Here is a 14,017-nt window from a genome sequence, read left to right on the forward strand (position 1 = left end):
CGCTCAGCCTGGTGAAGGCTTGACCTCATGCTCTCTAATCTCTTTATCTGTGCAGTTCAGCCAGCTTCTACAGGGAACAGAGAGATAATCTCTATGAGAACATTGGGTAACACCGTTGCATAACATTTCATCTTCACAAAAGCCAAGAGATCCAACTTAGTTGCATCATAACACAGAAATGTCACACAGGCGTGCTTTGTTAAACCTGCGCATCAAAGTATTCTGGTCATGTGTATATACTGTAGGTACAAATGCATGTTGTACACGACACATTTTGTAGTCTCTTGTGTCCTTTTGGCCTCATTTTTGCCGCACTGAACTGATGTTAGCCATTTGAAGGGATTGGCCTGGACCCAAATTAAAACCGGATTAGAGTTCATGACACCACCTTAATCCTTCATCAGTGAGGAGGACAAGAAGACAGGCCGAGGTGAGCTTTAAGGGGTGTGGCCAGGGAAGCTCTGACTGTCTGTTCACTTTACTGATGACCCACCACCCCCCAACCCCCCCCCCGTGTTGTCGGCCATCAGTGTACAGTAGTCTGTCGGAGCTGACAGAGGAGGAGACAATGACGTGCTCAGTGTTGTAGGACCTTCTGCAGTGAGTGTATCATAAACCGTCAGACTTCAGCATGTAAGAGAGGGAAGTTACTTTGTCTGGGTCCTTCTGGGCCAAAAGAACAACTCGCTCGGATTGCTGCATGGACTCTACGGCTCTGTTTTGATGCAGCAATTTGGAAACTTGGTAAGAAAACCAAAACTTGATTTCTGTGTACTTCCTTTATTCTTCATCCCATTTGAGGGTAACAAGTCTCTAGTATGTTTGCAGTAATATATTTACAAGCACTAGACATCTGAGAATTTGTATTTAATTTAATATATATAATTTTGGTGTAGAAGTGCCTTCTATATATACTATACATATACAGTATAATATGGACTTGATCAACTTTTTTGCTCACCAGCCACTGTGGCTAGTGGTTTTCAAAAGTTACTAGCCACTCAGCATTCTCACTAGCCACAAATTTGTATATATAATATATTAAGAAATAAATACCCTATATAAAGGGCAGCTTCTTATCCATATTGAAAAATGGTTCAGGGATGTAAGAGATTATTTGAAGAGATAACTACTGAAAAAAAACTGGCAAGATGAATACTGTCTGTTTAAATACAGCATTTATTAAAAAAAGAGCAATAAACACCGAAGTCTAATGCAATTCAAACATATATAATTCATAAAACACAGAACATTTAAATATTTCTATGTGAAATGTGATTGCATTCTCTCATTTTACAATGCGGGGTCCAATGAAGAAAAATAACTGAAATGCTTTCATCCCTTTTTCTTGCTGCTTTTGAAAATGACTTTAAAAGGCATCTGGTCGAACAACTTGAGCCTTTCTTGATGCTTTAAAGCCATTTTACCTGTGTATTTACACTCAGTTTGGATAATAATGAAATGATTAAGCACTGCTGTGATCATGTTTTTCAAGATGACCTGATCTACAGCTGCTGCAGAAATGCCTGGAGGCCAGTACCAGGTGCCAAGGTCCAAGCTCCACCACAGCCTCTACAGCCTGACAGACAGCTCTGATGTCGGCCCAGAGGATGAGGAGGCCGATGGCCGGGAGCGCCTCACCCCCCTGCAGAACCTCACCACCGACATGTGCAAGAACGAGAAGACCATCAAGGACCTCATGATAGGCCGCAGGGTGGGCTTCTACAAGGTCCGTGGGGAGATCGGCTCTGGCACCTTCTCCAGGGTCAAACTGGCTTTTCATGCTCTGACCAGAGGTAGGTGTACATGCTATCACTGTGCATGGAATATCCCATTTCTTCCCCAAGGATCCTTTCCCTCATCCACACCTTCACTCTCTAACTTCTTTATTTGCAAAGTGAGACAAACTTGCAACACGCTGTAAATAACTTAAAGACATACTGTACTTACCTTAAAATGACCATTTGTATACCAGTTACTCACAGAGTGGCTTTGAGTCCATGAAGAAAACATTGTTAATGTCACATGCCTACACTTTCCATCCATCCATCTTCAACCGCTTATCCCTGTCGGGGTGGGGGGCTGGAGCCAATTCCAGCTGACATCAGGCGTTAGGCGGGGTACACCCTGGACAGGACGCCAGTCTATCACAGGGCGCATAGAGACAAACAGAGACAGACAACCATTCACACCTACGAGCAATTTAGAGTCATCCATTAGCCTAACACATGCATGTCATCGTGGAAGGAAGCCGGAGAACCCGGAGAAAAATACACACAGACTCGGGGAGAACATGCAAACTCCGCCCAGCGGGGATTCTAACCAGGAACCCTCTTGGTGTGAGGCAACAGCACTAACCACCACATCACCGTGCCACCCTTGCCTACACTTTGAACGTAGTAGTATTGATTTAATGAAGAAATCGGTTATATAACACATCAGTTTACTACTATACTGAGCATACTACTATCCAGTTGTGTGCTCAGCCCTTCTCAGACCTTACTATTTATAACACTTCTGCTTAAAAGATCTTAGGCTTCTCAGAACATAGTGGACAAGTAGCAGAAGTGTTATAAAAAGAAAGGTGTTTAGCAACAACGCATGTGTTTGGGAGATACTGAGCAAATGACACTTGGATTATACTGCACAAGTTGTGTGAAAGTTTGTCAATGGATGATATGATATAGTGTTGCTGTTGTTAAATGTGTTCCCTTATTACTTCATTGCATCAAGACTTTTGTCTGTTTTTTGATTCACCGTTAGCCATGGAGTCATTTGACAAAAACAGTTGTCTTCACAGAGTGTAACGGATATACAAATGGTCATTTTGAGGGCTATGTGCTCCTTTGAGGATGGGCAGCAGAGGGTGGGGCAGACAAAGTTAAACTGGATGCGGTCTGTTAAACATAGGAAAAAAGAAAAAGATGGCATACTACCTAAAACAGACAATTCACACACTGAGGAAAGCTTTTAGAACCTAAATCCAAACCTGCAGAGTTTTGTTATTAGTTAATCTACCAATTATTTTGGCTGCACCAGTTTTTTATAATCAGTTGATCTGCTGATCATGTTGAGTCCAACCAACAGTCCAAACCCAAAGATATTTCATTTATGAAATAAAAGAGAGGACATTCTCACATTTTTAAAGCTGGAACCAGAGAATGTTTGTCATTTTTGCTTGATAAATGACTTCAGTGATGAACCGATTGTCAGAATTGTTGATGATATCTGACACAAAATCCAACGACATCTTAACAGATTTTCAGCAACAAAAAAAACAATAAAAACTAAATGTTAACAGATATCCACCCCAAGCAAAAAAAAATGTAATTCTCGATCACTGCTAAAAACTGTAAAAAAAAAAAAAAAAAAAGAAAAGATAAGGAAGTGATATTTTGTTATCCAACAATCCAAACACCCAATAGTATTCAGTTTACAGTAATATAAAATAGAATAAATTATTAAAATCTGGCATTGATTCATTTTCTGCTTACTGGCTGATCATTTCAAGTTGTTAGTCTTTATAGGCTGTCTTGGCCAGGACTCCCTTGGAAAAGAGATTTTGAATCTCACTGGGGATATTCCTGGTTAAATAAAGGGTAATGAAATGAAAATATATGACAAGTTATTTATCACAACTCCTTGTTGACAATGTCTCTGGTGTCCTTTCATCTGTCCTCCTCGTAGACAAAGTGGCCCTGAAGATCCTGGATAAAACCAGGTTGGACAGTCAAGCTCAGCGTCTGCTCTCCAGGGAGATCAGCAGCATGGAGTTTATGCAGCACCCAAATGTGGTGTGTCTGTATGAGGTGGTCGAGACACCGAGCCGCCTCTACCTGGTGCTGGAGTACGCCGGAGGAGGGGACCTCCACAACAGGATCTGCACTGAGGGAAAGATGTCTGACAATACCAGCAAGATCACCTTTGCTCAGATCCTTTCTGCCATCAAATATATGGTTAGTGACATAGAAACATTTCTCAGCTTACACTTGTTGTACTTGTTTTTCCCATCATGCAGTTCTACTTATTTATCATATCCAGTCATACTCAGTCATGTCAAAATCAGACATTTTTGAGGCACACATGACAAGCTATTTTTATGATTTGGGGGAAATTTCTATCAGTAAAAATTAGCATCTTCATTGCTGCTGGAATTGCAAAGACTTGAAAAGGAAACAAATGAGTCTAAATACGTTTAAGCAGCACGATATTCATATATAAATGTATTGACATGTACGTAAACACTAGACCAGATCAATTTTGCGTTTCCAACGCTCTTAAAGTGTAATTCCGGCGTGAAATCATCCCATGGTCGTACTTACATACATCAAATAAGCCATCGAGACAGTTTTTCTCGTGTGTAAACTATTAACGGAGAAATCAGGTAGAGTCGCTAACAGCCAGATGTGGCTAACTTTGATTAGCTCGGGGCAGTACGGTGAAGGCATTAAACTGGCTTTTAACCACTAATACTTCTCAAAATAACACCAAACCTCTGCAGCAGCATGAGAAGAGTCCCTACACAGAAAACAAAGCACCAATGGGCTCCTTCATTTTGGATTGACTTAGGTAATCGACTTAAATGGACTTTACTGAGGAGCTGGTACTGGGGCCAGTTGGTAAGTCACTTTTAATAAACTCCAGGTTCACTAACTACGTTGTTGGTGCTTTGTGTTATGTGTAAGGACTCTTTTCATGCTGCTGCAGAGGTTTGGTGTTATTTTGAGCAGCATTAGTGGTTAAAAAAGACGTTTTAATATGTTCACCGTACTGCCTCGAGCTACTCAATGTTAGCCACGTCCGGCTTTTAGCGACTCTCCGGGATATCTCCGTTAATAGTTTTATTTAATGTATGTAAATGCAGAAAAAGACCATGGGATGATCATTTTCTCCTGCATTGCTTGGACGTGCGATGGAACCTGTAGACAGCCATGCTGTTGCTCCATCCAGCTCTTTCTGCAGTGTTCTCCAGACTGCAGTGTTTCTAGCTCCACCTTTTAGTATCAAATCAGTGTGCTAGGTTCCTCAACAGAGGGGTAATGAAAAGTGATTTGTTTGTGTGCATATTTAAAAAAAGAGGAAAAAATAAATGCACAATAACATGAGAAGATGCACAGGTGGGATGAAAAAAATGTTTATTTAAATATCTAAAAGAAAGAAAAGAATACAGTTTCCAAACAATAAAATTCTACAGATGTGAAAAAATGAACAGGAAGAAATATAAATACATTGCATCAAAGTACATGACATGTGCATAGTGCTGTACTCTGTCAAAAGAAGATTAAAAAAAAACATTTTTTGAATAGGAAGTGACTGCAGAGTGAAGCAGAAAAGCTGTTCTGTCTCCATACCTGATTGAAAACTGTCCCCCATGAATTCAGTAAAACCAACTATGTAGAAGATGAATAGATCTGCGTGATAACAGTGGGTTTAGTTACAAACTATGAAATGAAACAGGAGATGAAATGTCAAGGAATTTAAATAGAAAAGTACCTATCTGAAGTGTATTGATGTCAGATATGTTTAACAACAGTTTGAGCGTTCTATCTACAGCAAGTGATAATAGAAAGATTGATTAAGGCTGGTTTTATATGCGCTTGCTCATATTACCATAGCGTGACAAAGGATAAATCATAGAGTATTATAGATCCAGAAAATCTGTCATGTCAGATTTGTTCGATCTTTAGAAATATCGAATCAACTTGTATGTTTTTCTGTGCAGCACAACATCAACATCATTCACCGGGACCTGAAGGCAGAGAACGTTCTGTTCACCAGCAGTGGCTGTGTGAAGGTGGCGGACTTTGGATTCAGCACGCAGGTTTCAAACCGCAACGACGCCCTTGATACCTTCTGTGGCTCGCCGCCCTACGCTGCCCCAGAGCTCTTCAAGGACGAGTGCTACCTGGGGCCCCCGGTGGACGTGTGGGCCATGGGGGTCCTGCTGTTCTTCATGGTGACTGGCACAATGCCGTTCCGTGCGGAGACCATGGGGAAGCTGCGGCGCTGCATCATCGAAGGCGCCTACTCTGTCCCTCCCTGGGTGCCCGGCCCCTGCCAGAGGCTCATCAAGGGCATCTTGAAGGCGGTCCCCGCTGATCGCTACGCTGTCGACCAGATGCTGGGCTGCGATTGGCTCTTACCTGTGGAGTTTCCCTGGTCGCTGGTGCCTCTCGAACCACCGAGCCCTCTGCAGAGTCTGCTGGACTCGGAGCGCGGGGGGCTGGACTCGGAGATAGAGGAGGAGGTGAGGAGTTGGCTGGAGGAGCTTGGCTTTACCATGGAGCACATACAAAACAGTCAGGCCAAAGGCAGCCGCAGCCCCGTCACCGGGGTTCATAGAATCCTGCTGCACCGATCCCAGAAGAGGAGGGGCTGCGACAGTCCCCCAGTGGTCCGAGGGATGGTGAGGGATCCCAAGAGGGAGGGGCTCCGGGCCTACAAGGGCCTCAGACACACTTCCAAATTGTGTGTGCTTTCATGAAGGACTGGTTGAGGCTTACGCACGCTTTTTATACAGACGTCTTTTATACAAACATGATACTAGTAGCAATGAGATTTATTTTTTTTTATCTGACATTCTTTATTGTATTTGGGGAAGGGACTTTTTTCACATTTGTAGCTTTTGATAAATGTGTTTCACTTCCACTCAACTTCTTGGGATAGCCTTAGGTGCTATACCCGATGTGCCTGATGAAATGAAACAAAGGTTAAAGCTGTGGAAGAATCCATATGAATTCAACTAAAGACTGATTATTCCTTCTCAAATGATAAGATTTGGATGATGTTTAGATGCCTGAAGAGATGAAAGGATCAAATATTTTTGGAAGAAAAGCTCAAAAAAAGAATACATTCTATCTTGTGTAACTTTTGTTATTCCTTTGGACCCATCAGATTCATAAATGCTCTCTCCACAGCCAATTCGTTAATAATGATATCAAACTGCATTGGTTCATGATTCATATTCTGTGCAATAACCCTGTCATGTAAAACATGTTTGTGCACCTGATTTTGTCTTTTCTGTCTTTTTGAGCACAGATGATGATGATTTAGTAAAGTGTGTGTTAAAGGGAGAGCTTGCTGCCACTTAAACAAAGCAGGTGTCCTGAAAAGACTCCTGTTGTTTTATGAAAAGCTAAATAAAGTGGTGAAAAAGAAGTGAGGCGTCACGCAGATTTCATTGTTGAGGAGCCGAGCAGGTGGCTGCCGCTGCGCCCAAACGCCGTCTTTGTGGCGTGTTTACCAAAGTTTCACTGAGTGGCTGCGAGTAAATAATAGTCCCGACAGCAGCTGGCAGGACACCAGATGATACTCGGGACCCCTCTCCCTCTCCACAACCGGCCCAAACCGGTCAGACTCAACCCGACTGCCCCCTCTGGCACTGGAAAACCGACTCACCCTCGGCTCCTCCCATCCCTGCCCTACCCGACCCCCACCTGCAGGAAGCGGCAGATGGCGCGGCGTGGCTGGGGAGACATCTGCAGACTGAACAATGGGCGCTCTGTGCGGACCGCTGGAGCTGACAGGCCCGAAGCTCCGCTATTGTGCGCTGCGCCATACACATGCAGATGAGGTCTGCCGGGGGAGGGGCCGAGTTTTTTTTATTTTTTACTGCAGGGACAACAGCGAGCAGATGACAGCCATGAGTGCCTTCCATGCAAATCTGCTGAGTCGGAAACTTTTGTTAGTTTCATAACCAGACCTGACCCCGCACCGCCTCCTCAACCCAAACACACACACACACACACACACACACACACACACACAACTCAAGCATAAAGGTTTGCAAGAGAAAGTGAAAACACATCACACCAAACATATTCACTTATTTAGTTTTATTTCGCATTTTCCACTTATAATTTCAAAAGTGAAACCGTTGGAAATACATACATTAGTTTCAAACATTGTTCCAACATCTTGGGAACATCAAGAGTCAAATCTTTTCTTTTTCACATCTCTGTCTTCGGCACATAATTAAATGTTTACAAGACACTTTTACAAATTCTCATCATTTTTAACATTAACTTAATTTAGCCATTTTCTAAAGTGAAACCTTTAGAGAACATCTTTTTTTATGTTTTAGAATATTATTTGTCATTGTTAAATTTCTAAAGTGAAACCTTTAGAGAATTAAGACAATTCTGGAAAGTGGGAAACATTTCCGCTGAGTGCAACTGTTGTCGTGTTGCTCAGCGAAGAGGACGTCTTTAAAAAGTCCCTTTTTAAGAACGCCTCTTTCTCAGCACCGCTTCTTCTCCTGCTGCGCGTGCTTCGAGGTGCGACGTTGGCTCTGTGGGACCACAGGACGCACAACTCGCATCTCCTTCCTCTCCAAACCTCATCCGCACAAAGAATGAGGGTCGATGCGTCGCTCTTGTGGCATACCTGACCTCATTCACATAAAGAATGAGAGTCATCTTGGCATGGACGGGACAAGAGGCGACGGTTCACGGGGGCCCCTCGGGCCGGCGCCGTGCTGCCTGGACGGGAATCCTCCTCAGGAGTATCCAGGGATGAGCAGAAACAGGTTCATCCTGTTCATCAGGATGAGTATTTCCAAATAAGAAGCTTTACAGCATCTGAGCAAGAGAGGAGCCGAGGCCCAGATCAAGGCTCGGGCAGGCTGATCTCAGGAACCCAGTCGTTCAGACGGCGGCTCTCCTCACAGAACAGGTGCAGCTTCTCCAGAGCAGGGTCCTCCCAAGACCCATCAGCTGGGTTCTGTTCAAACAGGAAGAGGAAAGAGGCGTTAGTCACACGTTTCGTTCGAAAAGCATCACATTTACACAGCTGAACTGATTCAGAACCAGATCATGTGTAGCTGAGCTCTACATACCGTGATGAGGACGCAGTGGGCGTCTTCAAGCTGCTCCGCCTTGTCACCGACTATCGCAGCCAGACGCTGCATGTCGCTCACTCTGACGATGCTGATGTCGTTGTCGAAGCAGAAGGACTGGATGAGGGTGAAGTGGATCTGCAGAGCGATGTCACACTCAAACTCCTCATCCACGGCCAGGACGCAGAAAGACACGCTGTCCGGGTCACTGTGGAGACAAAATGAAAGGAGAAAAACATTAGATTCCATCGAATAATGATCCAAACTGTCTGATAGGATAAATGAACATATAGTAAGCTTGAAAAACTGGAGCTGAGGGTTTCACACTTACAGATTCATAACTTTGGCGCACTCGTAGACACCAACGGTGAGGGAGTCGTTGTCTTTAGCGGACACCAGGACCTCCTCCAGGACTGTGCCGGTGCACTGAGCACGCTCGGCGGGCTTCTGGATCAGAACTTCCTCAAGAGTCATGATGAAGAGGGTGAAGATATTCCGCAAAGGGAGAGCTTTAGCAAGTTTGATTCAGATAGTAAATCCGAAAGAGAGCAGAGTGCTTCCTAAGCTGCAGCCTTCCTCTTTTATACTCTCCAGCTCGTGCGGCGCAGTGAAAGCGCTGCGCCCTGATTGGCTACAACTGAATGGTGTATTGGTATGATAATGCTATTGTCACACTCCGGCTCGTGGCAGATTGATGGGGGTCATCGAGACACGCACGCCCCCCCTCTGAGCTCAGCAGCCTGGCCTGAAAAACTAAAAATAGCGTCATTAAAAAAAAAGTTTGATCACTGTGCAGCTTATCATAGAAAACACAGACGGTGATTCTAACAGCAAAGATGCATGCTGGACATTAAGTGCACTTTTACATGCATTTACTAGAAATATTAAAAGGCACAGAAGCGTCATGTTGTCCTTTTTTGAAAAAAAAAAGTTATTTTTTTGTCCAATAAAGCCGCATAACCCACATTTCAAACTTCAAAACAAGAGTTTGAACTCGACCAAATGAAAAATCAACAAACTCTCAAAATTGTGTGCAGTTTTGTTTTTTGGTGACAGTATTTCAGCAGCAAAATGGAGAAAGTGTGAAGCGCCCCTTCCCCCCTCCAGCAGAGAGAAAAGGCAGGTGGATGATGCCATCTGTGGACTAGAGGCTGGCCATAAAACGGCCTCATTGTGCGCACAGAAGCCCTCTATTATCATGGTCCTCCATACAAATGCAAATGACTAGCGCGTGCCAGAACGCTGTGCGTGCTGTGCAATCTGCGCTGCCCGGCCCATGCTGACCACGTGGCCATCAGCTGTCCAGAAAAGCCTTGCCCGTTTTTATTTATTTACCTTGGGGAGTTAAGGGACCGAGCGGAGTGAATTCTATAGGACAACTTGTGAAGTTTAATGCACTTTTTGTTGGGTATGTGGTGCATATATCCAGCAAATGTCTTCTGAGATTTTATTTTTGACAACCCTGTTCATTTCTAATCACGTTTACGCACGACGGAACCTTTACGCACTGCGCTGTTTGGTTATATTTAGTATTTGGTGTGCAGACCCACTAAATGTCTTCATCTGTGCTTTTAAATAAATTTGTTTCTGACAACTTTCTGTTCATTTCCAATCACTTTTACGCACGACGAAACTTTTACGCACGGCTCACTCGAGCCACTGATAAAGCAGTATCCCCCAAACAACTTGTGCTTATTTGGTTCTATATTATCTGCATAACAATTCAAAACTCATCGTGCATCAGGTCTGGCCTGCTGCCACTGCTGCGTAAATAGAGGAGAGGGGGCTGGAGTGGAGAGGCTGCACAGGAGACACAGGTTGGCGGTGATTGATTCAGCGCTATTGTTCTGCAGAAGGCAGAGCGGCAGATGGAGAACTGTCGCTATGAAGACCCCTCGTCTCCTCTCCTCTCTCCAAAACCCAGGTCAACCCCGACCCCAGGGCGCGCCGATCTTTTGTCTACAAGTCTCCACATTCGCCGGCCTGTTGTCTGAGTTTTGATTAAATTTGAATGCCAAAGAGACGAGCTTATGGTCTAAACCTCCACAATGAAAAGTGCTAAAGGCAGATACAAACACTCTCGGTCTTATCGCGTATACGTGATATCTCCAAGTGTGTTTTACAATACAACTCTTATGTACACTACAGCAAAACAAAACATTCTTTATTTCTCCATCGCTTTCAATTTCTGTCTGCGTGCTGCAAACTCACCAGCACATCAGCTGGCCGCGAGGCTTATAGTTGGGCTAAAGTTTGATTTGGGTCCAGCTGACAGAGACTCAAACACTATTTCTATTTTAGGAAGGATCGGCTTGCATGGCCACAGGGCAGGCGCGTGCAAATCGATACCGACCTATTGTTGCTTAAGCACATCTGCCAGACGGAGACCTCCCCGGCAACGCGCGACAGGTGTTGGTGGTCAAAGCTCTTTTCTGGTGACCCGCGGCGACTCACTAAAGCCCTGAGCCCCTTTGTGAGGATAGACCGTGTCCAAAGCTGCGCGATAAGATGTTTAGATACTTGGCTTTAGTTGTGTGCAAATATGACTCGGGGTTTTCAGAAACAGGCGAATAGCTTAGTAGATTTGGAAAAGCCTGTTTTTTGGTTTTTGTTTTTGCAGGTATATTTTGAGCCTTTAAATAGGCAAAAGTCTAATAAACGTAAATATGATATGGCATTAACTTCTTCATTCTGTTTCGGTTTCACCCCAAAACTTTAGTCATATTAAGAGCGAATTGAAAAACTGCCACGACGCCCAGCAGGTGCTGTCTGACTTCTTTTGTCCACCCTTCCCTTCACCTTCCCCCCGGGGACAGATGGTATCTCTCGGTTGCTATGGAGAGTGATGCAGACAGAGAGATAAAGCACGCAGGCATCTCCAGATGCCACGCGCCTCAAGTGAGACCCGGCTTAAGGCATGCAAAGCAGCGGCGCGTGCCACTGCCCCCAAAACATTGCATTCAGTGAAATTGGTCATGAGTTATAAAAGTCTGCCTGACATCCAATGCAATTAGGATGGTTGGAATCTTTTTATTATGACACATGAAAGAGCAAACTTCACTGTGTTTCCCCAATTTTCCGAACGTGTTATGCTCTTGTGATAGGTGATAGATGCATGCTGTGTTCCACTTCAGATGCAAAGTTTTCCGGGTAGCACTGGTGTCTACTACAGTATGGAAACAATCAGAGTCAGAAACCCCAGAGTAGACACTTCTAAAACAGTCAAAGAACACTATTTAATTCAGACTTTTATTGTGGAGGTTTTACAGCAAAAAATGCAGCGATAAAGTAATTTATTTTTACATACATTTTGCTGGAATGAAACTTTCAAGTATTGTTGCATTGCGTTTTGTTGTTATTTGTGCATATTTCAAGATAGAAGTTCCACTCAGCCATTCACTTCCGGTTCAGTAAATCAAATAGCAGACTATGAAAGCGGCTTGAGGTGAAGAATCCATCACAGGAAATGGCTGCTAATGTAAGATACATTAAAAACTACAACACAACGTTTTGGTTTGCAAAATGTTAAGCCATGATATCAAGCAGTGATTCTCAAAGTAGGGTTCTTGGATCCCCAGGGGTCCATGGACCGCCGCCAGGGGTCCATGAAAAAGTTTTCAGGTTCATTCATTTAAATTACGAGTAACTATGTAAAACATGATTTTACAAATAAATCCTATTTTAACTTTTTTTTTATGATTACATTCTAACCTAACAAATCTACATTTATCTTGTGTTGTGTCACAAACATAGGCGGTGTCAAATTATTCCAAGGTACATATGAATGAAAACAACCGAGATCCTCTGATGTAAAAGTACTGTCGTCGTGAACATTTTTGGTCCCACTATGAATGGGACTGGTCACCTCTAAATTGTTCAAGAACTTTGAAGACTTTGATGACAAGTCTGGTCTTCCTGTGTGGTTTCACTATTCCTGTCAGATGAAAGAATCATTTAAAGGTCAGGGAGTTTCTACATCTGATCCTTTCAAAGCTTCCCCCGACTTTCTAAGACTTTTCTATAGGCACGCGTCCCAGAGGGTGGGGTGGGGGCTGCAGGCCTATGGTAGCCATTGTGCCAAAGGACCAATCAGAGAGTGAGCGTGTGCCGGGTCTGTAGTATAAAAGCTGGCAGATTCTTGAATACAGCACAAACACTCTTCTCTAAACTTTCTGACCACATCAGCTAGAACATCACCATGCAGTCTCCTGGGAAATCTGTGAAGGAAGCTTTGCTCTGTGCTCACAGCGAGGATCGACTCACTGTTGGAGTCTACGAGAGCGCTAAAATTATGACTGAGTAAGTAAACTAAACAAGGCTTAAATATAACTTTGACCTCTCTGAACATCCAAACTGATTCTCACTGAACAGCAGCAGCTAACAAGAGGTGACTTTTCTTTATCCACAGGGACCCGGACAGCGTGTCTTTCTGCGTCCTGGCCGTGGATGAGGAGTTTGAGTGTGACATCGCTCTGCAGATCCACTTCACCCTCATCCAGTCCTTCTGCTTCGACAACGACATCAGCATCGTCAGAGTGAGCGACATGCAGCGCCTGGCTGCGATAGTTGGTGACAAGGCGGAGCAGCTTGAAGACGCCCACTGCGTCCTCATCACGGTATGTAGAGCTCAGCTACACACGATCTGGTTCTGAATCAGTTCAGCCGTGTAAATGTGATGCTTTTTGAACGAAACGTGTGACTAACGCCTCTTTCCTCTTCCTGTTTGAACAGAACCCAGCTGATGGGTCTTGGGAGGACCCTGCTCTGGAGAAGCTGCACCTGTTCTGTGAGGAGAGCCGCCGTCTGAACGACTGGGTTCCTGAGATCAGCCTGCCCGAGCCTTGATCTGGGCCTCGGCTCCTCTCTTGCTCAGATGCTGTAAAGCTTCTTATTTGGAAATACTCATCCTGATGAACAGGATGAACCTGTTTCTGCTCATCCCTGGATACTCCTGAGGAGGATTCCCGTCCAGGCAGCACGGCGCCGGCCCGAGGGGCCCCCGTGAACCGTCGCCTCTTGTCCCGTCCATGCCAAGATGACTCTCATTCTTTATGTGAATGAGGTCAGGTATGCCACAAGAGCGACGCATCGACCCTCATTCTTTGTGCGGATGAGGTTTGGAGAGGAAGGAGATGCGAGTTGTGCGTCCTGTGGTCCCACAGAGCCAACGTCGCACCTCGA

At 44.3% G+C, this 14,017-nt stretch overlaps 3 protein-coding genes across 3 annotated transcripts; 2 read left to right on the forward strand and 1 right to left on the reverse strand.

Moving 5' to 3' along the window:
• Positions 1–1,522: 1,522 nt before the first annotated feature.
• Positions 1,523–6,484, forward strand: nim1kb (NIM1 serine/threonine protein kinase; the record flags this gene model as incomplete). Its single annotated transcript, XM_083929454.1, has 3 exons — positions 1,523–1,796; positions 3,688–3,956; positions 5,723–6,484. 3 exons carry the CDS (start codon positions 1,523–1,525, stop codon positions 6,482–6,484), a joined length of 1,305 nt encoding a protein of 434 aa, XP_083785580.1.
• A 2,123-nt stretch (positions 6,485–8,607) lies between these two features.
• On the reverse strand, positions 8,608–9,310 carry LOC310958943 (growth arrest and DNA damage-inducible protein GADD45 gamma-like; the record flags this gene model as incomplete). The annotated part of the gene is made up of 3 exons (XM_083930106.1): positions 8,608–8,721; positions 8,837–9,044; positions 9,168–9,310. 3 exons carry the CDS (start codon positions 9,308–9,310, stop codon positions 8,608–8,610), a joined length of 465 nt encoding a protein of 154 aa, XP_083786232.1.
• A 3,724-nt stretch (positions 9,311–13,034) lies between these two features.
• On the forward strand, positions 13,035–13,681 carry LOC310958944 (growth arrest and DNA damage-inducible protein GADD45 gamma-like; the record flags this gene model as incomplete). Its single annotated transcript, XM_083930107.1, has 3 exons — positions 13,035–13,135; positions 13,245–13,452; positions 13,568–13,681. 3 exons carry the CDS (start codon positions 13,035–13,037, stop codon positions 13,679–13,681), a joined length of 423 nt encoding a protein of 140 aa, XP_083786233.1.
• Between the last annotated feature and the right edge of the window lie 336 nt (positions 13,682–14,017).

The sequence above is a fragment of the Echiichthys vipera genome, assembly GCF_963691815.1.
Source record: "Echiichthys vipera genome assembly, chromosome: 16".
NCBI lineage: Eukaryota > Metazoa > Chordata > Actinopteri > Perciformes > Trachinidae > Echiichthys > Echiichthys vipera.